This window comes from Mobula birostris, chromosome 1 (assembly GCF_030028105.1).
Source record: "Mobula birostris isolate sMobBir1 chromosome 1, sMobBir1.hap1, whole genome shotgun sequence".
Taxonomy (NCBI): Eukaryota; Metazoa; Chordata; class Chondrichthyes; order Myliobatiformes; family Myliobatidae; genus Mobula; species Mobula birostris.
The window spans coordinates 233,144,833-233,171,033 of record NC_092370.1 but is presented as its reverse complement, the minus strand read 5'-3'; the positions used below and the strand labels follow the sequence as shown (position 1 = coordinate 233,171,033).

At 40.5% G+C, this 26,201-nt stretch overlaps 1 protein-coding gene across 1 annotated transcript in view; it reads right to left on the bottom strand.

The window, feature by feature from the left end:
- sptlc2a (serine palmitoyltransferase, long chain base subunit 2a) overlaps window positions 1-26,201 on the bottom strand; it is a 146,500-nt gene that overhangs the window by 95,154 nt on the left and 25,145 nt on the right. Inside the window, exons 2-4 of the mRNA XM_072273291.1 lie at window positions 21,884-22,078; window positions 6,543-6,697; window positions 2,915-3,063 (exon numbers count right to left, since the gene is read on the bottom strand). Of these exons, the coding sequence (XP_072129392.1) occupies window positions 2,915-3,063; window positions 6,543-6,697; window positions 21,884-22,078 (499 nt within the window). The remainder of the gene's footprint in view (window positions 1-2,914; window positions 3,064-6,542; window positions 6,698-21,883; window positions 22,079-26,201) is intronic.

Sequence of the window (26,201 nt, the reverse complement as noted above, 5' to 3'; positions counted from 1 at the left end):
ACATTGGCTGATAGGCAGAAAGCAAAGGGTGGGAATGAAGGGGATCTTATTCTGATTGGTTGCTGGTTACTAGTGGTGTTCCGCAGGGGACGGTGTTGGGGCCGCTTCTTTTTACAATGTATGTTGATGATTTAGATTATGGATTAAATGGTTTTGTGGCTAAGTTTGCGGATGACACCCAAGATAGGTGGAGGAGCAGGAACTGTTGAAGAAACGGAAAGGTTGCAGAGAAACTTGGTCAGTTTAGGAGAGTGGGCAAAGAAATGGCAGATGAGATACAACGTTGACAAATGTACAGTTGTACATTTTGGAAGTAGAAATAATCGGGCAGATTATTATTTAGATGGGGAGAAAATTCAAAAATTGGAAGTGCAAAGGGACTTGGGGGTCCTCGTGTAGGATACCCTAAAGGTTAACCACCAGGCTGGATCAGCAGTAAGGAAAGCGAACGCTATGCTGGCATTCATTTCAAGAGAAATAGTGTATAAGAGTAAGGAGGTGTTGATGAGGCTCTATGGGGCATTAGTGAGACCTCATTTGGAATACTGTGTGCAGTTTTGGGCCCCCTATCTTTGAAGGGATGTTCTGATGTTGGAGAGAGTTCAGAGAAGATTTACGAGGATGATTCCTGGAATGCAGGGGCTAACATATGAGGAGTGTTTGTCAGCTCTTGGACTGTATTCATTAGAGTATAGAAGAATGAGAGGGGATTTCATAGAAACATTTCGAATGTTGAAAGGGTTGGAAAGAGTAGACGTGGAAAGGCTGTTTCCCTTGGTGGGTGAGCCCAGGACAAGAGGCCACAGTCTTAGAATTAGAGGGTACCCACTTAAAACAGATGAGAATTTTTTTTTAAGCCAGAGGGTCGTGGATTTATGGAATTCATTGCCACATACAGCTGTGGAAGCCCGATCATTGAGGGTGTTTAAGGAGGAGATTGATAGGTATCTAATTAATCAGGATATCAAGGGATATGGAGAAAAAGCCATAAATTGGAACTAAATGGGAGAATAGTTTAGCTCATGGTGGAGTGGTGGAGCAGACTCGATGGGCCGAATGGCCTTCTTCTGCTCCTTTGTCTTGTGAACTCCGATTGGAGTCATCGGGATGCTCTCATGATGGAGCTTTTTTAGCAGGCTTTCTTATTTTTAAGAGGTCAAGTTGCTAGCTCAACGCTCAACCCAGCACGGATGGAAAGCATGCAAGGGAGCTGGCTGGATTTGAACTGGGGAGCCTTCACTCCGAAGTCCGGCACTGATGCCACTACGCCACCGGCCAGCTATTTATGTACAATTTTTCATAAAATTCTATTGCATTTCATTTTTCCAGTAAATGCCTGCAAGAAAGTGAACCTTAAGGTACAGTATAAGGCAGCATATACAGTACATACTTCAAACTTAGCTGGTGTCTTTAAGCCCTGCAAGAGATTGACTTGTTGTCACTTTCAATAGAGCAGCAAAATTGCAATAGTTTTACACTGGTCAAACAAGACCAATTTAAACATTACAGATGACCACCGTGTATTGCAACAATATATTATTCACCAAATTCAAAGTAGTAAAAACAGGAAACATTGCTGCTGGAATGCATTTATCAAATAGACCACATGATATACTGCATCTTCAAGCTCCAATTATCAACGAGCATGGTACTAAAAGTAATTTAACTGCCCTAAACTGCAAGAAACAAGATTACACTGGTACCGTGCACACCCTGAAAAATCACCCATATTTTTGTCACTCTAGAATATTCTTGTCTAACTAGAATTTCTACAATTTCACTAAACAGCCACACCCATTTAGGACCATTTAAACCACAAACATTTGCTCAGTAAGGAAAAAGCTGTTGGCAAAATCAGCCTGTTTATCTGGCGCACAGCATTCTTGATTACTGTGGGCCTGCACCCATATCACTAGCATCCTTAAGGAGATATAATTACTGCTTCCATCATTTAATTCCTGAAGAGGATTCTTCAGGCTGTCATTTTCCTATTTATCCTCTGGACCTCTTGTACTTAATCTCATCTTGCTGCTCTGGAAAAGGAGCTGCCAGAGATCATGGTTGAAGGTACATTAACAAAATTTAAAATATAACTGGTCAGGTACACTGATAGGAAAGGTTTAGAGCACAATGGTCCAAACATGGGAAGATGGGACTAAATTAGATGGGAATCATGCTTCACAAGAACCATTTGGGCCAAATGGCCTGTTTCCAGGTTGTATCAATCTATAACAGGGGTTCCCAAACTGGAATGACTGACCACTTGCTTAATGGGATTGGTCCTGGCAACAAAAAGTTGGGAACTCCTGCTCTACAACTATTATAGAGAGATCAAACAGAAAGAGGCTCTCTAGCCCAAGACCACACTGGCTAAACACCAATTTACAGTAAGCCTACATTCATCTTATTATTACATTCTTAGATTGATCTTAGACTAGGTTAGAAGGTCAACACGCCCATGTCCCAAGGACAAGTATATTAACTTCCCCTAACCTTCCACCCCCTGACCAGTAACTTGTTCAGTCTAACTTGCAAAGTTTAAATATCAGGTTGAAATTAAAGTCAGGTTTCATCAATCCACAGACTGGTCAATAAAAAGTCTAACAATCATTACCATAATACCACAGCTTTTAGCCAAACAAAACTACAACTCTTCCATCACTATCTCAAGGTCAAGTCCTATCCAAGAAGAGAGGTAGCTACTTTAATGCAATGCTTGACACAAGTCACCAGGCTTCATTAGATGGTGTGAAGAATCTTCTTTCTTTTACATGTAGCATTTATCAAACTGCAACCAAAATGCCTTTTTAAAATTATTGTATAATTAACCTTGCCAATAGATATGCTTAACAAATTTGTTACACATTTTAAAACCAGGTTAAAAGCCGAGTAGATATGTGGAATATTAACTCACCAATCTCTTGCCGTGAGCTACAAATACCAACTCCGTACTGGATCGTTGCTTTGGTTGCTGCGTCAGCACAGTAGCCATGGCATTCAGCAAAGCCCAAGTAATTGTATGAGCCCATGTTGAGGACATCTTTGATGATTTTGTTAGTAAACCTATTTAATAAACATGTATTTGTTACACAAGGGATATGAAGTAAAGCAAATTCGAAAAATTTAAGCACACATTTTTAAAATGTCAAACAATTTCATCACAAAAATATCAAAATTGGCACTTGCTGAGACATTGTACTGGGCAAGGCAAGTAACTTTACATGTTTTTCACAGTTATTTTTCAATAATTGAACAGCTTCATACATTAATAGCTTCCATAATATTTAGCACTTTTGTTTCTGGGTCCAAATACACACAAGTAACATTACATGATATCTTTAATGCTGGAAAACAATCCAAGTTGTTTTTGCAAGAGAAAAATCACTCGTTTGAAGCAGCAAGAGGAAACAGCCATACATTATAGAAAAGAAATTCCACAGCTTAGGACCGAGTCAGTTGATAACACAGATCAATAGCAGTGCAATGAAAATTCAGCGTTTGAGTAGAATAGAACTCTTAACTCAAGAGGCACAAACTTAATTTCCATCACAGCAGATGAGGAACTTAAGTTAATGGATTAACTAAATCAGATAAAAAGCTACTCCCAGTAATAAAGGACTGAACTGAGATGTCAAATGTTTCCCAATTACTTTATGAGCAAATCCAGAGATATGATAGACTCAATTATGCATGAAATGTCATAGCAAGCCAGTTACAACAAAACAATGGAAAATCATGGAAAGGTGCCATAAGAAAGCAGCCTCCATCAAGGACCCCCATCTTCACCATCCAGGCCATGCTCCCTTCTCACTGTTGTCATCGAAAAGAAAGCATAGGTGCCTGAAGTCCCACACCACCAGGTTCGGGAACAGTTATTACCCTACAACCTTCAAGCTCCTGAACTAGCATGGATAACTTCTTTCACAACCCTGAACTGATTCCACAATCTATGGATTCACTTTCAAGGATTCTATAACACATGCTCTCAGTGTTATTTATCATATTTGCACAGTTTGTCTTTTGCATATTGATTGTTTGTCAGTCTAAGTGTAGCTCTTCAGTGATTCTAATGTATTTCTATGTTCTGTGTATGCCTACAAGAAAATGAACATCAGGGTAGCATATGGTGACATTTGTGCTTTGATCATGCATTTATTTTGAACCTTGAGGTCAAAACCATTTAACCAATCAGACATCGCCACAGCACCAGATTCAGACTGGCAAAGGCACACTCTCCACAGTCTAATTGCTCAGTCATATATCTATACAAATGTCTAGCTGAAATTATAATCAGGGTTCACTGACAGAGACTGGTCAATAAAAAGTAATAAACATTCTCATACCACAACTTTCAGCCAAAACTGTAACCTCTTCCATAACTATCCTAAGGTCTCAAGTCCCATTGAACAGAATGCAGAATATAGCATTATAGTTTCAGCCAAAGTGCAGTTGCCCCATATCTGGACTGTGCCTCAAAAAGGTGGCATTCATCGAGAACCCCCATCACCCTGGACAAGCCCTTTTCTCATTGCTACCATTTTATGAACAGCTTCTTTCTTTCGCCAGATACCTGAATGGCTCATAAACATACCATTTTTCTCTCTTCTTATACCATTTTAAAATTTCTTATTGCAATTTAGTATTTTTGTCTTGCTGCTACAAAACAAGTTTCATGACATGTCAGTGATAATAAACCTGAGGTACAGTATGGTAACTGGTTCTTCCAGCCAAACTACGCCCGTATGACTTTAGAATGCGGGAGGAAACTGGAGCACCCGGAGGAAACCCACAGTCATGGAGAGAACGCACAAGCTTACAGACAGTGGTGGGAATTGAACCTGTATCACTGGTGCTGTAACTAACTGCTATGTCACCCTTGGGCAAGAGATAAAAGGTGATTGATGGAAAACTTCCTTACCCAAAGAATTAAGATTTGGATACTCTCCACAGATAGTGGAACCAAATCAGAGGTTTCAAAAAAAAGATACACAATTGAGAAATATTTATGGGGTTTTATGGGTAGAAAATGAGACTGACAGGATTGTTCCACTATTGCGTAACAGATACTCAATAGGGTGAATGACCTTTTGTGCTGTTACAAATCCATTGTGAAATTCATCTTCGTTCTGTGGCTGGGCAGGAGACAAGAAACACTATTTATACCATTTTTGATTATTTCAGGGAGACATCTACCCAGAGAATTGAAGAATTTTAGAATTGTATACCTTGATAATAAAATGAACCTTTGAACATTTATAGTAGAATTCTTCACCTACTTTTCCCTCAGTATTTTTATCTTTAGTAGACTGAAGTGTTCTGGGGCTGAGAGTGTAGAATCTTTACACTACTCATGCATGTCATACCATATAATTTAAACTAATATGTACTATTAATTCCATTTATTTGTTTTGCTTCCAGAAACCTCTGATAAATCAATGCTTTGAACATTTTCATTGTCCAAGCACATCAAGGCACCAGCCCCAAATTTTCTCTGACTTTTGTGGAGAGTACCTTCTAAGCTATATAAATCAACCTTAATTTCAAGGTCATGTTCCTTTCTTATGGTCTTCCCACAAAGTGAGGCAGTTTATCTGTATCCACCAGCCTGATTGGATCATCCCAGGATTAATCTTTCATTGTCAATACCTCTGCATATCCAGCAACACCTTCCTGTTGCCATTCACATAAGAACATTTGTGGGGGAAACTGGCCAAATTGAACACACCAATCACATACACAAATCCTGCTCAGCAAAGCCCTTCTAACTAATCTTAGTCACTCTTCCTAATCTTTGAATTGGAAGACTTATACCTGTCTGTACTTCTAAAGGGCAAATGATACATTTCTACATTAAAGACAAATAGAGATGGTCATTTCTAAGAGAATCTCTATAGCTTTGTTGTACAAATGCAGAAGAAATTAAGTGGAATGCATTCTGGTGTTATTGTTAGACCTCAGCAGCATTATACTGCACTCTCATTTGTCAGTCTGCTTCTCAAAAAATTCACATTTACATTGAAATACAGAGTGAACTGAATTCCCCTCCCTTTACTCACCACTGACCGTTCACCTCTCACCTGCTCATTCTGCCCCTTCCCTGGCACTCCCCCTCCCCCCTTCACTTTCTCCTATGCTCCACGAACAGATTTGTTCTTCTCATCTCTTGATCTTTCCCATCCAACTGGCTTCCCTCATCACATTCCAGCTAACCTCCTTCCCCTTCCTCCCACTTTTTTTTTACTCTGGCATCTTCCCTCTTTCTTCTCAGTCCTGAAGGGTCCCAGCTCGAAACAGCAACTGTTTACTCATTCCCATAGATGCTTGCTGACCTGCTGAGTTCCTCCAGCAGGTTTGTGTTACAATGAAATGCATTGGTTGTGTAGTCAAATAACACACCCAAGGGTGCGCAGGAGGCAGCCTGCAAGTGTTGCCATTCATTGCAGTGCCAACAGCATGCCCACAATGTTCAGCAAAACACTAAGCAACAATACAGGAAAACAACCTCTAAAGAAAATTAGTAAAATTTAGGGCAAGTTACTCACTTGAATGTCCAGTTATAGTCATAGGATACTCTCTCCATTATATCAAACTTTGCTCCAGGAACACTGCAGATGGGCCGGTTCCAACTGTCTCGAATTCTCATGTACAGATTTCTGGTGTAGAAATTTTCAAAATCTTGATACAAAGGTACAAAGTCCTATAAAGGATGAATTTCAGATTATTTCAAAGTCAACTCTTTCACAATTTTATACAACAGAAAAAAATACTTTCCTACAATTTAAAATACTTAATGCAGTTACAGAAGGCTGTGAAGTCCAAATCATTGGAGGATTAAAGCAGAGGTTAATAGGTTCTTGATTAATAAGGGTATCAATCGTGGAAGAACTGTGATAAGAGGGAAATAAATCAGCCATGATGGAATGGCATAGCAAATCATGGGCTGAATGCCCAATTCTGCTCCTTTGTCTATGTTCTCATACTTAAAATCAACTAATCTCCAGTTGGTAAAATAATAAGTACCTACTTGACAGAGAATAAGTAAATGCAAGAACTCTCAACAAACACTTCATGCCTTAGAAAGGGAGTTTCAACTAGATACAAAACACTTCATTCTGAAGACTCAAGGTTGAAATATTCTGCTATGTATTTGTTATGCATCTCCCACAACAAATGGAAAGGAATTTACACTATTACCTAAAATCATACAGAAGACCTGATTTTATTCGCAACATATTAAATAATCACATCTAAAAATTGAATTTTAGGAAGAAATGCTTGCACCATAACACATTGGGAATCATACAACAGCAATTGATTCAATGGATTTCTATTCTGGTGGAACGCATTTTGCTTCTCAATAAAATTTTTCCTGTCTATTACATCAAATGGCATGAGGTTTCAGGTGAATTATATGCCTGACTACTAAGAAATTATGATGCCAGCATCCAACACGCAGATTCAGAAGCATACGTTCTATTTTCAATACTGCACTGTTTGTCAAGATAGCTTCAAGTCACTGACAAGAAATGGTGTGAAAAATAGTCTCTCCAATAAAGAAGCCCAAGATTGCTCTCTACACTTAGAAAGTCGAATGTAGCAAATGTGAGACTCAAGTCTGTCACTCATTCAAAACTCTAGCTGATCTCTAGTCTCAATACCATAGTGCTGCACTCCCCCAGTTGCCACTGATGCCATGTGTAATCATTTATCAACATCAAATATTCCACCAAGCCTTCACTGCCTTTTGTGGTAGAAAATTTCACAGGTTCATCACTCGAAGTGAAGAAATTTCTCTTCATTTTAGCCCTAAGTGGTTTAACCTACATCCTAAGGTTTATCTGTCGTTTTAAAACACTCCCCTCCCCCCTCCCCATCATACAGGGCAAACATCTCCACATCTAGTCTGTTAAACATCAGAATTTTGTATATTTCTATGATATCCCTTCATTCTTCTGAATTCTGAACATAGTCCAGTCTCTCCTTACCACAGCAGAACAATCATCCATGGAATCAGTACGGTGAACCCTTACTGGATTTCTTCTCCAGCAAATATACCCTTTTTTATGTAACTAAACAATACTGCAAGTGTGGTCTTACTAAAGCCCACTATAACCAAACAAGAACTCTTTGTTCCTGTAGTCAAAACCTTTTGCCAAGGCTGAACGACAATTTGTCTTCCTTACTGCTCAAGGTCCAATATGTAAGTACAACTGTTCTTGAACCAAAAGGTAATGAACAATTCATTTTTAGTCCTGCATAACACTGCACTTAGGTTTCTTGAGCCACTGATCACCAACTGGACTGAGTCACTTTAATTACACAATATGCATATGAAATAGTAAAAACACTCCTTTATACCCTCATTACTAAACACATTTCAATTCTCCTGCAATTATGTCACAACTGCACAGTCATCTTAAGCCACATGACACAGTGAGTTACTGGATTATTTACAACCATAACAACCATAGAAACCACAGAAAAACTACAGCACAGAAACAGGCCTTTTGGCCCTTCTTTGCTGTGCCGAATCATTTTCTGCCTAGTCCCACTGACCTGCACACGGACCACATCCCTCCATACACCTCCCATCCATGTATCTGTCCAATTTATTCTTAAACGTTAAAAAAGAACCCGCATTTACCACCTCGTCTGGCAGCTCATTCCATACTCCCACCACTCTGTGTGAAGCCCCCCCCCCAATGTTCCCTTTAAACTTCCCCCCCTCACCCTTAAACCACATCCTCTGGTTTTTTTCTCCCCTTGCCTCAGTGGAAAAAGCCTGCTTGCATTCACTCTATCTATACCCATCATAATTTTATATACCTCTATCAAATCTCCCCTCATTCTTCTAAGCTCCAGGGAATAAAGTCCTAACCTATTCAACCTTTCTCTGTAACTGAGTTTCTCAAGTCCCGGCAACATCCTTGTAAACCTTCTCTGCACTTTTTCAACCTTATTAATATCCTTCCTGTAATTTGGTGACCAAAACTGAACACAATACTTCAGATTCAGCCTCACCAGTGCCTTATACAACCTCATCAAAACATTCCAGCTCTTATACTCAATACTTTGATTAATAAAGGCCAATGTACCAAAAGCTCTCTTTACGACCCTATCTATCTGTGACGCCACTTTTAGGGAATTTTGTATCTGTATTCCCAGATCCCTCTGTTCTACTGTACTCCTCAGTGCCTTACCATTTACCCTGTATGTTCTACCTTGGTTTGTCCTTCCAAAGTGCAATACCTCACGCTTGTCTGCATTAAACTCCATCTGCCATTTTTCAGCCCATGCTTCCAGCTGGTCCAAGTCCCTCTGCAGGCTTTGAAAACCTTCCTCACTGTCCACTACACCTCCAATCTTTGTATCATCAGCAAATTTGCTGATCCAATTTACCACATTATCATCCAGATCATTGATATAGATGACAAATAACAATGGACACAGCACTGATCCCTGTGACACACCACTAGTCACAGGCCTCCACTCTGAGAAGCAATTCTCTACTACCACTCTTTGACTTCTTCCATTGAGCCAATGTCTAATCCAATTTACCACCTCTCCATGTATACCTAGCGACTGAATTTTCCTAACTAACCTCCTATGCGGGACCTTGTCAAAGGCCTTACTGAAGTCCATGTAGACAACATCCACTGCCTTCCCTTCATCCACTTTCCTGGTAACCTCCTCGAAAAACTCCAATAGATTGGTCAAACATGACCTACCATGCACAAAGCCATGTTGACTCTCCCTAATAAGTCCCTGTCTATCCAAATGCTTGTAGCTTCTGTCTCTTAGTACTCCCTCCAATAACTTACCCACTACCAACGTCAAACTTACCGGCCTATAATTTCCCCGGATTACTTTTCGATCCTTTTTTAAACAACGAACAACATGAGCCACTCTCCAATCCTCCGGCACCTCATCCGTAGACACCGACTTTTTAAATATATCTGCCAGGGCCCCTGCAATTTCAACACTAGTCTCCTTCAACATCCATTATCTGTCACATTTAAAGCCCGCCCCACCATTGGACACATCTACAAGGAGCCCTGATGCTGGAAAGCAGGATCTATCATCAAGGAACCCACCAAGGCTATGCTCCCTTATTACTGCCATTAGGGAGGTGGCACAGGAGCCTTAGATCCCACACCAGAGTCAGGAATAGTTATTACCCTTCAACCACTGGACTCCTGAAAGAGTGGATAATTTCATACACCATGACTGAATTGATTCCACAACTTATAGACTCACTTTCAAAGACCCTACAACTAATATTCACAATATTATTACTATTATGGTATTTATTTTTGCATTTGCACAATTTGTCATCTTTCGCACATTGGTTGTTGACCATCTTTGTTGTGTGCAATTTATCATTGATTCTATTGTGTTTCTTTGTCTTTATTGTGAATGCCTACAAGAAAATGAATCTCAGGGTAATATGATGATGCATGTACTTTGATAATACATTTACTTTGATCAGAAGTAATCCCAGCTGGAGATCTTATAGTAAAGTTAAAATAAATTATCTTAAATGATTAAACTGTCATAAAAGTTTTCTCCTTCAAATAAATTTACTTTCCTTGCCATCCCAGTCAGCAGAATTTGAAATGCCACTAATTAATTTGGCTTCAAACTACCGAAGAAATTAACCTAGATGTTAACGATTGGTGTCCAATTAAATTCTCAGACCAAGTTAGTCACCTGATGCCATTACTCTGTGTATGTTCCACAAACAAGAGCCAACTATTCTAAGATTTGATTCCAGAGATGACTGGGCACAGGAGTTATCTTTATGGTGCAGATCAGTGTAGATTTTATCTTGAGAATGGGTAGTGAAACTCGCAAAATAAGATACAAAATTAATCCAAATGACAGCAAGCTGCCTAAAAGTGCAAAAGATTTGGATCAGGAAGTATTGCTGCCAAATTTGATCAGTCACTTGTTCCCATTAGTCCTGTAATATTTTGGTCTTCACAACACATATCAAGTAGTGGCTCCAATTTTAGGATGGCAATGGGAGGACACACTTGTGGAAAAAGACTTCCATCATGGTTCAACAGAAAATTGTGAACAGTTGGGTGGACAATGTGGTCAGCATGCATGAGTTGGGCTGAAGATCCTGTATCACTACCTTAATAGTATAAGAATTCAAGATCAGTTACCCCACTGTACTTCTTGCTCACAATAGCAGCTCTTAATTACAGAAACAACTGGGGATAATCATATCCTGAAGGCTGGGTGTGGTAGCTCCCATATCCCCAATTTTGTTCAGTACAAGAACAGCAAACATGAACCAAATACATACTTAAAATTTCAGATCAAAGACCAAGATCATCAGCTAAGAGATTAAAAGTTTCACTCTTCACAAATGCTGCCAGACCTGCCAAAAATATCCAGCATTTTACTCTTTCTTTCAGGTTTTCAGCATCTGCAGCAGTGCTCTTTTGAATTCAGGTAGCTATAAACATTTATGATATTAAATAGTCTCCAAGGCTTATTGAAAGGAACTCTCAAAAGTTGGATGATGACATTATAAAAGATTAATGCTACTGAATTGAATTGACTTTACTTCTTACATCCTTCACATACTTGAAGAGTAAAAAATCTTAATGTCACGTGGTTAGTTACCTTGGAAAAAACTGGAAAGGTTTACACACAACAGGTTAAAAATGGTGAAATGTAAATTTAGAATTGATGTAATCAAGTCAGAAGGTCAAAAATCCTCTACCTGGTTCTCTACTGCTATAACATTACCCAAATTCCTTAGAAGCCTCCATGTCAAAAGCCTCACTAATCGGTGGTAGGAGGGAAGATAGTTTATTTAAAGCCTAAATCAAGCTCCAGTTGGTTAATTTGATTTATTGTTTATTTAACTGTTAAAGTACATGCAAGTCCTAAATCTTGACAAACAAGGTTCTACTCATGAATTTGAAATTGAGATGGATAAGGTAAATGTTCTCAATTCATATCCATTTTGTGAAGTACAAATCAGAATAAAAGATAATACAAACTCTTTTCAAGAATGAAGGAAGTAAAGCAGATTCATTAAAAGTTGTTTGGTTACTTTTTGGAATGAAGAGGCCAGCTGGCTTTGGCCAGATTTCTGTTTTTACATCAACAGCAATCAAGTCAGTAGTATGTTCTTCCTGTGGGGAAACTTCAGAACAATGCATTTTTAGACATCTTATTCTCGGAAAAATTTAAATAAATATGGTAGGTGAGGAAAACCCACTGATAAATGCAAACTACATCCCTCCACCCAAACAGCAGTGAATCACAATCTCACGACTTACTGTAAACCTCAACTCATTTAGGAAAGAGATAAATCTTTGCCATGTCCTGCAAAACACGTTATACTTCAAATGACGACAGTTCAGTGGCTATAATGGCAATCTAAAAACAAATGTATTTCTGTTTTCCTACTTTATATTCTAACGTTATAATCTTGCAATGAATTCAGTATTTGCTAATAATACTGGATATAAATAGAGAATAGTTTACCTTTTATCCAACTACACTTCAAAATCACTATCTACATTTTAAGCACTCAATACTGCAGCCTGAAGGGATAATTACACTCCTCAGCAGAGCCCCAGCTATCATCACATCCTTTTAATTATAGCAAGTTTCGTTCTGGCAAATCTATGTAATTGGAAAAAAGAACATTCTTCACCTAACTGCATCAATAAGTTGTGTGGCTGAATCTGAGGGGATGCCATACAGTTCCTTGATGCCAGACAGAATCAAGGTGGAAGGAGGCAACATAATGACTGGGGCACTTCTTCCTGTGCACTGTTCACCAATAAGTTTACAGTAAGGCACAGAAAAGCATGGACTCTTCTCAGGATCTGCCATATCTTTTCACATCTCAAGAGCTGCCTTGATGAAATCCATCACTGCCTCCAATACGCCTGCACAGCTTTCGGTTGATTGAGGAATATAGTGCTTGAAGATTAAAAGCTCAGACCTGGCACGAAACTGGATTGACTACTTTGATGGTAGTAATCTCTGTTCTATTCTAAGTGGCAACTGGGCCAGGACTTTCCATAAACCAATAGAATATTGAATAGTAAATAGAACAGGCCCTTTGGCCCACAATTCAGTGCTGACCCTTTAACCGACCCTGATCCATGTAACCTTGCCCTCCCATATAACCCTCTTTTTGTTTCATCATGTACCTATCCGAGTCTCTTAAACACCCTTAACGTCTCTGGCTCTACTGCTGATCCCAGCAGTGTATTCAATGCCCCGCCCGTGTAGGGGAAAAAAAAACTACTTTTGACATCCTCCAATACCTTATGCCCCTTCATATTAGCCATCTTCACCCTGGGAAATAGTTTTTGGCCGTCCACTATGCATGCCTCTTATCCTGTACAACTGTAAATGGTCATAAAGATGTAATTTACCTCTCACCATCCCCTTTCCCCCGATACACAAGCAGTATTGAAACTTATCAACCTTCTTTATTTCCCCGTGATACTTAGAGCACAGTTCCAGTTTTGGGAATCTTGTGTACAAATGACATTGTCTGCCCATTGAGCCTCAATCCAGGGATGTTAGTCAGGAAAGAATGCTAACATGGGCTCCCTTATCCTTCCAATCTCCACCCTCACCCTCCCAGAGGTTGATTATACCATATGATATAGCAGCAGAATTAGCCATTTGGCCCATTGAGTCTGCTCTGTCATTTCATCCCAGCTGATCTATTTTCCCTCTCAGCCCCAATCTCCTTGCCTTCATCCAATATCCATTAGTGCCCTGACTAATTAAGAATTTATCAACCTCTGCCTTAAATATACTTAAAGACTTTGCCTCCACAGCTGCTTGTGGCAAAAAAATTCCACAGATTCACCACTCTGACTAAGAAAATTCTTCTTCATCTCCTTTCTAAAGGAGACCCCTCTATTCTGAGGCTGTGTCCTTCAGCCTTAAGGCTGATTCACACTTGTGCATACTAGCTTGCGCCATAGCCTACGCAAGTGGGATACGCCGTTGTGAGCATTTATACTTGTGCGTTGGTGTGTCCGTGTCGCTCTGCAATTCGGACACGTTCACGTATGTGCACATCATGTATTCGCACATCACGCATGTGCACACACCTGCCCGTGCAAGGCTTCATGGTCATGGTAGTCTTTCTCCGGGTAAACAAGTTTAAAGAGAGCGTCTTTTTTCGTAAAAGCGAAATGTGTCCTCCATAATTTCGGAGGTCTGTAAAGCTTTATGGAAAGCACTGCAGCCAGAGTTCCTTCCCTGCCCTTCAGTTGCCCAATGGGAAGCTATTGCAGCGTAGGAGGAAATGCAATGCTACCAAGCGGACCAATCACAGTTGTTGCAGTCTGCATTGCCGCGACGCGTAGTTACATTTTGGGAGAGGTGCGCGTCAGGTTACGGCATAGGGATCCATGTAGGCACTGCATGAGGTTTGCGGCTACGCCATACCTACGGCGTCGATTTGATGCACAAGTATAAATCAGCCTTTAGACTCCTCCACCACAGGAGGCAATTTTGCACATCCATTCTAGTAGAGAACTCTTCAGGACTTTGCATGATGGTGGACATCACTGATTTAATAAGATTAGATACTGGTGAAACACCAATACCAGTCATGGAAAAATAAAAGACTGCCAATATGCCTGGGCCAGTTTCACAATAGGAATGATTTGACCTGGAATGCTAATGATAGCTGACAGATTTCAATTTTACAGCAGAGAAAACAAACTAATGTAATCCAGATTCTAGGTCATTTTCTGGAAATGAAACTTTAAGGGGCAGCACCACTTTATTACGTGATTGGTACCAAAACTCTCCAAGATTACAAGGCACAGAAGGACCGTAGGTGGCAACTCTGTACCACTAACGGCCACATTTTTATGATACAACTTGGCATTGACAATACTGATAGACTGGTGCTGCAAGACCCAGATTGGTGATACAGGCTCCTAATGGGCATTCCATGCAGACATTTTTGGACTTCAGGTATGGATCTAGCTTTTGTATTGACAGCAATAATTATCGTGCAAATTAAAGTCTCTAATTTGCACAAGATTTTGCAGATCCTTAAAATCCAGAGCAACAAACACAAAATGCTGAGGAATGCAGATTAGGCAGCATCTTTGACATGGAATAAACAGTCGACATTTCTGGACAAGACCTTTCATCAGGACTGGAAAGAAACCAGTGCAAGAAGGTAGGGAGTGGGGAAACAGTGCACATCAGCAGGGGATAGGTGAAGCTTGGAAAGATGGGTGAATGGAGGAGGGAGGATGAAGTGAGAAGCTGGTGGTGATAGGTGGAAGAGGTAAAAGGCTGAAGAAGCAATCTAATTGGAGAGGAGAATGGACTGTGGGAAAAAGGGAAGGAGGAGCACCTATTGAAGCAATGAGCAGGTGACGAGACAAGAAGGGGGAAGAGGGGAGCCAGAATTGGAAATGGATAAAGAGAGCAGGGGAGGAGGCGGGGGGGGGGGGGGGGAGGAGGGGAAGAGGATGGACAAATTGTTGGAAAATTTTCTCTCCTTAATGCAATTGTTTTAAAAATATTGATGCTACATATTCAGAATTTTGATTGGGGTTTGGCAAGTTAAATGTAAATAAAGAGCAAGAGGGAAAGTGACAAGCAAAATCAGATAGATTAACAATGGCTTTCATATGAAACTGAGAATTACAACTGATAGGTCAATGTGGAGTTTTCCATAAATGGAACTTTAATTTTAATGACAAACTTGAGCTTTGGGTTACTGGCACATTGCAAGAGAAGCGAAATCAAACAAACAAGGTTTTAAAAACATCAGAAGTACTGAGATTTCAGGAAATGTTTGTTCAGAGATCTGTAAGAGATTGCTCAGAAACTCCCATCCTCTCTTCCTGCAATTTAGCAGGTTGGAGAGGAAATCCTTTCAAATGACCAAGTTTTACAACTTGTAAACATTGTATGGGGTAAATTGAAACGTACAAAATGCATTAATTCTAAGATGGATATCAACCACCCAAAGATTATACAAAATTCCAATAGCTCTTAAACTTTGCTTGTTGATCATTTGTTTGTGTTGGATCTAACAGATGCCCACAGAAAGAGGATTTTACTGCACAATAATGTTCCCTACAGATAACTCAATTTTTAGGCATTTGTTTAGGACACAAAACACCAAGAAATCTGTAATTGTTCTGGAGGTAATGCTGAGGTCAGTGGGATGGTGCGGTTGATATACAAGAGGAGATTGGAAATGCTCAGTAGGATAAAAAGATGAGTTACCTACATTAACTCAGGAAATATACCAAAACCTGAACCTAAACGTTCTTAGCAGAACTGACAATTGGCTGACTGCATCTTGGGCCTGATCAGTGAAGCCCTACCCGATGTCAGGTCTTTGTACTAAGTTACATAAAATGCTGGAGGAATTCAGCAAGTCAGGCAGCATCTACAGAGGGGTATAAACAGTTGACATTTCAGGTCAAGACCCATCAGGACTAGAAAAGAAAGGGACAGAAGACTGAATAAAGTGGGGGCGAGGGGGAGGAGGGGAAGTAGTACATGCTGGTAGGCGAGTACTACTGCAACACCAGGAGTGAGGACCAAGAAGGTATGGACAGGGGAAGCACAGGAGCACCTAAAGGACTGCTTTGAATCAGTGGACTGGACTGTATTCAGGGATTCATCTTCGAACCTGGATGAATATGCTGCAGTTGTTATCCACTTCATTAAAACTTGTGTGGATGAACCAGGAGGTACGTTGTCTGCTGAAGGCTAGATCTGTGGCATTCAAGTCTGGCAACCCAGGCCTGTACCAGAAAACCAGGTATGATTTGCAGAGGGCTATTTCAAGGGCGAAGAGACAATTTCGAATGAGGTTGGAGATGACATCAATTGTACGGCAACTCTGACAGAGTTTGCAAGACATTACTTCCTACAAAATGAAACCCAATAGCATGAATAGCAGTGATGCTTCACTGCCAGATGAATTCAATGCCTTCTATGCCCACTTTGAAAGGAAGATCACAACTACAGCTGTGAAGATCCCTGCTGCACCTGATGACCCTATGATCTGTCTCAGAGGCCGATGTTAGGCTGTCTTTAAAGAGAGTGAACCCTCGCAAGGCGGAAGGTCCCGAAAAGCCTGGTAAGGCTCTGAAAACCTGTGCTAACCAACTGGTGGGAGTATTCAAGGACATTTTCAACCTCTCACTGCTAAGGGTGGAAGTTCCCACTTGCTTCAAAAAGGCAACAATTATACCAGTGCCCAAGAAGAATAATGTGAGCTGCCTTAATGACTATTACCTGGTAGCACTCTCATTGACAGTGATGAAATGCTTTGAGAGGTTGGTCATGACTAGACTGAACTCCTGCCTCAGCAAGGGCCTGGACACATTGGGATTTGCCTATCGCCACAATAGGTCAACAGCAGATGCAATCCCAATGGTTCTTTACACTGCTTTAGACCACCTGGATAACACAAACACCCATGTTAAGACGTTGTTCATTGACTATAGCAGAGCATTTAATACCATCATTCCCACAATCCTGATTGAGAAGTTATAGAACCTGGGACCCTGTACCTCCCTCTGCAATTGAATCCTCGATTTCCTAACCAGAAGACCACAATCTGTGTGGATTGGTGATAACATATCCTCCTCACTGACTATCAACACTGGCACACCTCAGGAGTGTGCTTTTCCCACTGTTCTAGTCTCTATATACACATGACTATGTGGCTAGGCATAGCTCAAATGCCACCTATAAATTTGATGATACAACCATTGTTGGTAGAATCTCAGATGGTGATGAGAGGGCGTACAGGAGTGAGATATGCTAACTAGCGGAATGGTGCTGCAGCAAAAACCTGGCACTCAACGTCAGTAACACGAAAGAGATGATAGTGAACTTCAGGAAGGGCAAGATGAAGGAACTCATACTAATCCTCAGAGGATCAGAAGTGGAGAGGGTGAGCAGTTTCAAGTTCCTGCATGTCAAGATCTGAGAATCTAACCTGGTCCCAACATATCGATGTAGTTATAAAGAAGCCAAGTCAGTGGCTCTACTTCATTGGGAGTTTGAAGAGATTTGGTTTGTCAACAAATACACTCAAAAACTTCTATAGATGTACTGTGGAGAGCATTCAGACAGGCTGCATCACTGTCTGATACTGCACAGGTCTGAAAGAAGCTGCAGAGGGTTCAAAATCTAGTCAGCTCCATCTTGGGTACCAGCCTACAAAGTATCCAGGACATCTTCAGGGAGCGGTGTCTCAGAAAGGCAGCGTCCATTATTAAGGACCTCCAGCACCCAGGGCATGCCCTTTTCTCACAGTTACATCAGCAGGAGGTACAGAAGCCTGAAGGCACACATTCAGCGATTCAGGAACAGCTTCTTCCCTTCTGCCATCCGATTCCTAAATGGACATTGAACCCTTGGATACTACCTCATTTTTTTTAAATATAGAGTATTTGTTTTTTTGCACAATTAAAAAAAATATATTCAATATAGATATACTGCAATTGATTTACTTATTTATTTTTTCCTCTTCTATATTATGTATTGCATTGAACTGCTGCTGTCAAGTTAACAAATTTCACTTCACATGCTGGTGATAATAAACCTGATTCTGATGAGTGAAACCAGGTGTGGTGGACAGGGAAATGCAATAAGCAGCTGGAAGTTTGAATAAAGTAATCCAGTCATGCAGGCTGGTATGAAAAAATCATATACAAAATTGCTATGAAAGTCTTTGATAGAGCGAAGCCGTATCCGCATCTTTTCAATCTGTCAATGCTTCATGCTCCCGGAAACATCTGAAAACTCAAAGCATTAAAAATCTTAAGCTTAAAAACTCCACCTACAGTTAAGATGGCACTAAATGGCCACTCCTTTGCATGCATTTTTGGTAACAGCTCTATTTCCATCTTTAATATCCCTATTTTCCCCTTTCAGGTTCTTTTGAAGAACCTGACCTGGAGTTGCATGCTGACTACGGTTCTTTGCTGGAATGGGACCCGCTGTCAGGGTTTCACAACTGGCCATTGTCCAGCTTGCCTTTGGAGGCCTAGGATCTCAGGGCTCTGGAGACGGGCGGATCAAAGGTCAGTGTCACGGCAGGAGACCCATGTGTTGTCGGGGGAGTCAGAATATCTATGGCTGTGTGCCCAGAGACTCGAGATCTCTAGGCACAGAGCTCGAAAAAAGCGACAGTACGGACTTTTAACATCGTAAACCAGCAAGTTGTTTGTTATGTCTCCCTGCTCGCTGTGAAATGGAGACACCCTTCTCCCTTATTAAGGAGAGAGCAAGTCTGTGTCCTTGCTGTTGCTTTGCTCACACCTGAGTGCTCAGTGGCGGGTGCGTATGTTTTTCTCTGCCGGTGGTGGTGGTGGGGGGGGGGGGGGGGGAGAGAGGAGAGATCATTGCTTGCTGCCGCTTACGTTTGGGAGGGAGAGGAACTGGGGGGACTTCGGGGTTCTAACAGTTAACTCTGTTTTTGTGGATGGTTGCAAATTAAAAGCATTTCAGAAATATAATGTATATATTTCTGACATTAAATGTACCTTTGAAAGATGGAAAAATTATGACAATTGAAAAGTAACTTTCATTATTCTTCCTACTTTTCCTTCAAGATCTCTTGAAATGAATGCTAACACTGCATTTGCCTTCCTCATCACTGACTCAAACTTGCAAGTTAACCTTTAGGGTGTTCTGCACAAAGACTCCCAAGTCCTTTTGCATTTCAGATTTTTGGATTTTCTCCCCACTTAGAAAATAGGCTGCACATTTATTTCTACTACCAAAGTGCATGACCACACATTTGCAAACATCGTATTTCCTTTGTCACTTTCTTGCCCATTCTCCTAATCTGTCGAAGTCCTTCTGCAGACTACCTGTTTCCTTAACACTACCTGCCCCTCCACCAACCTTCGTATCATCTGCAAACTTCCAAGCCATCTATTCATAAGAACATAATAGGAGCAGAAGTAAGCCATCTGACCTGTTGAGCCTGCTCCACCATTCAATAAGATTATGACTGATCTGGTCATGGACCCCACTTACCTGCCTTTTCTCCGTAACCTTTAATTCCCCTACTATGCAAAAATCTATCCAACCTTGCTTTGAATATATTTACTGAGGTAGCCTCCACTGCTTCATTGGGCAGAGAATTCCAGATTCACCACTCGGGGAAAAGCAGTTCCTCCTCATCTCCATTCTAAATCTACTCCCCCGAATCTTGAGGCCATGCTCCCTAGTTCTAGTCTCACCTATCAGTGGAAACAATTCTTCTGCCTCTAGCTTACCTATCCCTTCCATAATTTTATGTTTCTATATAGATCTCCTCTCATTCTTTTGAATTCCAGCAAGTACAGTCCCAGGTGATTCAATCTCTCCTCATAGTATAACCTATTCCAACACCTAAACCATTGAAATACAGCATAAGAAGTGGTCCCAACAAACCCCTTCGGACACCACTAGTCAGTGGCAGCCAACCAGACGAGGATGCTTTTATCACCAATGCTGCCTCCTACCTATCAGCCAATGCTCTAAACATGTTAGTAACTTTTCTGTAATACCATGGTCTCTTAACTTGGTAATGTGCATGTTAGAATATCCCATGACTATCATAACATTGTCCTTTTCCATTTCCCGTTGTAATCTGTGGTCCACAACCCAGCTACTGCTGGGAGGCCTGTATATAACTGTCATCAGGGTCCTTTTATTCTCGCAGTTTCTTAACTCAACTCACAAGGATTCAATATCTTCTGATCTTATGTCACATTTTTTAAAAATTGATTTGATGCTATTTTTTTTTAAACCAGAAGAGCCAAGCTACCCCCTCTGCCTACCTTCCTATCCCTCCAATACAAAGTATAATCGTGAACATCCATCTCCCAACTACAACCATTCTTCAGCCATAGGCACATCATACCTGACAATCTGTAATAGTGCAACAAGATCATCCACCTTATTTCTTATACTCTGTGCATTGAGATTGTAACAGTGCTGTATTTGCTATCCTTTTTGATTTTACATTCCGAATGCACGGTTAGTCCTAGGCCATATCAACGGATTATAGTGACTGACCCTGCTGGCTGCAATTTTGTCCTATCATCTGACTGCTCTTCCTGACAGTCTGACCACATGCTGTCTTTGCTCTTTTACCATCCGTCCTACCCCGAGTCCCTTCATTCCGGTTTCCACACCCCTGCCAAATATAAATCTTGGAGAAGTCTGTAGATTCAAGACGGACTTCAAAGTTAACTATGTACAGCATTTAATACTGCAATGCCAGAGATGCCTCCTTGTTAGCCCCTAACTTCTGGATATAAAAGTTAGTTGTGATTTTTTTTTAATATATATGCTAACTTTCATTTTGGTGCATGACCATTGCTTCATCTCTGAATCATGAGCACATATAGATGAACCACCTTATCAAAAGCCCAGTGACTGTAAACCTTATCATTTCTCAAAGATATAGAGTAACTAGGAATCTTGAGAAACTGTTCACTCATTTTTTTTTTAAACTGAAGTTGGCAATCTTTCATGAGCCAGTAGAAGTGTTAGAAGTTTATTGATCGTCTAGAAGTGCACGGCCTTAGTCCATGATAAAAAGCCGTTTCTTTGCTTCTTTCAAAATGTACAGTTATAAAACTGAATTTAAGCAGGGTATTCCCCATAAACCATTGCCACCAATAAGAAATATGAATCTTAAGTCTCTGTACAAAGTTTCAGTTTGACAGACATGTGAACAAAATTCTTGAATCACCTGATGAAACTGAACCCCACTTCAGCATTAGTATGGCCTGGAACTAACAGTTCTGCAATACAAAGAGTTAGCTTCCACATCATCTTAAAACTACAGTGAAACAATGGGAAGCATTGAAAATCCTGTACTCACCTTTTGCTCTTCACGTTCAGTTGCATGATGACACTTTTCAATCTTCCACGCCCGTAGAAAATCCCTGAGGTAGCCAAACAATGTAAGAATTCCGTATCCCATGTAGGTCAACACAGCAACAAGCATGGGAGTTTCCTCAAAGGATTGATTAAATGGCTTTTTGTACATTCCACCATTCTGTGCAATATGATGAATCTGGAACAGAAAAGTCATATGTACACCATGAATATATTACTGTTCAGCAGTATTCAATTTTCATTGCCATCAAGGCTCAACCTCAAGAGAATCATTGAGAATTCAACATGCAGCTGTTAAAACCAGCTGTCATTACTTGAACCTACAGAGGTTACAAGACCCTACAGAGAACAGAAAAGACCACCGAAAGGATCAACAGGTCTTCCTCCCATCTATTTGTGACATTTACAGACAGCGTTGCATACGAGAGGCCTGAAGCATTGTTGAGGATCCCTACCACCCATCCCACAATCTCTTTGATCCACTACCACCAGGTGGTACAGGAGTATCAGGACTAGGACTGTCAGCCTGGGTAACAGCTTCTTCCCTCAGAATGAGAGACTAATGAATACCCTGCCACCACTGAGGTCTTGTCACTAGGACAACACAAGCTGTTGCTGTACTGTTTACCCTCTGCTTTGCCCTACATATATTTTGATAACTTATTTATGGTAATATCTTGGTTTAGCTGCTGTGTGATATATGCATTGTGGGTGCACCGTGGTGCGATGGAACATTGTCTTATTTGGTTGTGTACGTGTACAGTCAAATGACAAACTTCAATACTACTGCAGCTGAATTTAACTTTTCCATTATGACAATGAAATAATGAGTATCAATCAGGACGGGCAGTACTATCTGAAATTCATTTGCTAGATGAGCCAGAACATGGACAAGATTTCACAGAAAACTTACCTACATCCATTACTAAATTTCAAAAATTAATCTTAGAAAGCAGTGCTTTGATTTAGGGTATGAATGTATTAGACTGTCTTCAGTATTTGAGTAATGCTGCTCAATTTTGACTGCTGCCAAATGGTTTTAAAATTTTAGATCAGTTTTAATGACATCTGTAAGCTTACACGGTTCAGTAAGTCTTACTGCATGCAGGTGCTTAGAATTACTCTTGATACTCAAAAGGATTTACTCAAGACATTTGTTTATGGAAAAGTTTTCAATGAAAATATTTAGGCATAAATATAACCCCAGGATTTTCTTAGTAGTGCTCCCAAAATGAAATGCCTTTGGTAAAATATTTCAATGTCACCTTTCAAAAGGATTTCAAAATAGAAAACCTATTGCATAAAATGGAAATTCACAGTTAGAAAGAAATAAGCATTTAAGAGTTTCACAGTTTAATCATCTTTTAAAGGACTAATTATGACAACATTGTGGGCACGTGACCAAGTGGTTAAGGCATTTGACTAGTGACCTGAAGGTCGTGAGTCTGAGCCCCAGCCGAGGCAGCGTGTTGCATCCTTGAGCAAGGCAATTAATCACAGTGCTCTGCGACGACAGTGGTGCCAAGATGTATTGGCCCTTGCCCTTCCCTTGGACAACATCGGTGTCGTGGAGAGGGCAGACTTGCAGCATGGGCAACTGTCGGTCGTCCATACAACCTTGCCCAGGCCTGCACCCTGGAGAGTGAAGACTTTCCAGGCGCAGATCCATGGTCTCGCAAGACTAACGGATGCCTTTATGACATTAGGCAGGAACTTGAGTATAAATTGGGAAAAGATGTTCATAGGGAAATGTGCAGCAGAAATACAGATCACTTTTATGGGATTCTGGATAGGTCTGTCACAGTTAAACAGGGAAGGATGGTGGGGTGAAGGAACTTGAGAAGTCAGAGGAAGGAGTAAGCAAAGTTAAAGTTCAGGAAGCAACAATCAAACAGGGTTTTTGAGTGTTATAAAGTAGTTAGGAAGGACCTTAGAAGAGACTTGGAGCTAGAAGGGAACACAAGGCGGCTTTGGTGAATAGGAGTAAGGAAAGCTCCAATTCTACATACACAAGAGTGAAGGTAGTACTGCTCAGAGACAAGAGTGAAATATGTGCCTGGAGATGGAGGAGGAAGGGGGAATCTTTAATGAATGTTTTTCTTCAGTATTCACCCAGAGAGGGACCTTGGCAAGTGTGAGGTCTGTGTAGAACAGGGTAATGTGCTGGAACATGTTGAGATTAAGAAAGAGGCAGTGTTGGAGATACTGGAAAACGTTATCCTGGGAACGGATCAGAAGTGGGTGAAGAGATCGCTGGGGCATTGACTGCGATCTTTGTATCCTTCCTGGCCACAGGAGTCATACCAGAGGATTCGATTTTGACAAATGTTGCTCTGTTCATCAAAGGAAATAGGAACAGTGCTGGGAATTACAGACCAGTGAATTTTATGTCAGATTTAAGCAAATTAATGGAGAGAATCTACAAGCATTTGAAGCATAGTCTTAATAGAAATCCACAGAAAGATGAATGCTATCACCTCCTACAAAACAAAACCAAGCAACATGTTACAAGGTTTCGCTCCCAGATGAGTTCAATGACTTATGCTTGATTGGCCAACAGAACAGAAGCACTTTCACGAACTCCCACAGGCCCAGAGGATCCTGCACTTTGTCTCCAAGGCTGACGCAAGATTGTTCTTCAGGAGGGTGAACCCACAGAAAGCATCTGGCCCAGAAGGGAGGGTAAAGTGCTGACTGAAGCACCACAACACCAACACACAAAGTGGGCAAATCTGTATCAGAAATCTGAATGCATTTTACACAAGACTTTTGGATGCAGTATTTCTACAAAAGTGGAATAAATGTAATTCTGCCAGTCACAACCCAATCTACTCTGATTCAAATCAATGGATCATTTTGCTTAAGTGCTATCAAGTACACAATCACAACTGACAGTGTTCCTTATTAGTCACATTACAATGCTGTTATGGAAAATACATGTTGCCACCGCATAGAGAAAAGGAAGCATTTTGTTCATCTAGTAGAGCTATGGATTTCATCTCCCAATAAGCAACATTTCCTCATGCAGTTATTTCAAGACAAGCAATTACAATTTGAAGACTTTAAACCCTCAATTGTCACAGTTGCCAGCAGACTACAAAGAAAATTTAAATTGATCAGCAGTAAACTTAAGTATTCTGCATATCCACTTAAGTGATCAGCTCAAATATCCGTGCGCTGATGTGTGGAATGAATCATTTTTGCCATGAGAGTGCTGACGTGACTACCGACCACGAGCTGAAAGCATACTTTGCTCATGAGAATGCAGAAAAATTTCACTGACTGTAGTTACCTTCTCTGCTCGCCGTCTTGGGAGATGACGCGTTTGCAGATTTGGGGCAAAGGAAGGTGGTCAGAAACTAAACGACAGTTCAGCAAGGTTCCAGACTGCACATCCTGCACCTGTCTACACAATATTACATGCTCTAACAGAACGGCAAATCCTTTCCCTAAACAGCACATCTGCCCTGAAAACAAAGTGGTATTTTATCAGGCTACAAGTATTTCTTTCCAGTTATGTTCAACAATGATGCTATTGATACAAAGCAGTAACAGACTACGCAAGGTTATCAGTGTAGTTAACATTAGAAACCTAGAACCATGTTGTGGGATGGGCTAAATGGAGAGGCAAGTCCTGTCCTTCCAGTCAAATATTTTCATATTGATCTTACCAAAACTAGACCCTCTATGCTAGATCAGGCTGCTGCTCTGGTTCAATGATATACACTAATCAAATGAACAGATTTATAGCTGGACACAACTGTTTAGTTTTCCACCTGCAATTAAAATTGCAAATTGCAATCAACATACAAAATGGAGCACACTGACACACCCTTCACTCCCACAAAACTAGGAGAGTTACTTTTTAAACAAGCACCATACATACTGAAAGAGGCATGTATTTCATGATTCTCAACAGCTACCTGGCACATATTCACAGGGTTGGGTATGTCTGTTTCATGTTAACCCCAAAAAATGCTCATCAGACCCTTGGATACATCTTGTTACTGCTTTGTTTCAATTGCCACCATTGAGTATTGTTCAATGAAACTGGAAAATATACCAAAAGCCTGATAAAAACGCTTTTGTTTTCAAGGCAGATGCTCTGTTCAGAAAATTAATTTTATTACTGCAAGACTCAACAAATATTGTGCAAGCAGATGTAGCACCTGTATACTGAAACTTGACAAACTGGTTTGGTTTTTGGTAGAAAAAAATATAGACAGTATTCTATTAAAGGAAATTTTTGATAGGTGGGATTTTAAAAATATCCCATCCAATTATGCACTGACAGCCATCAC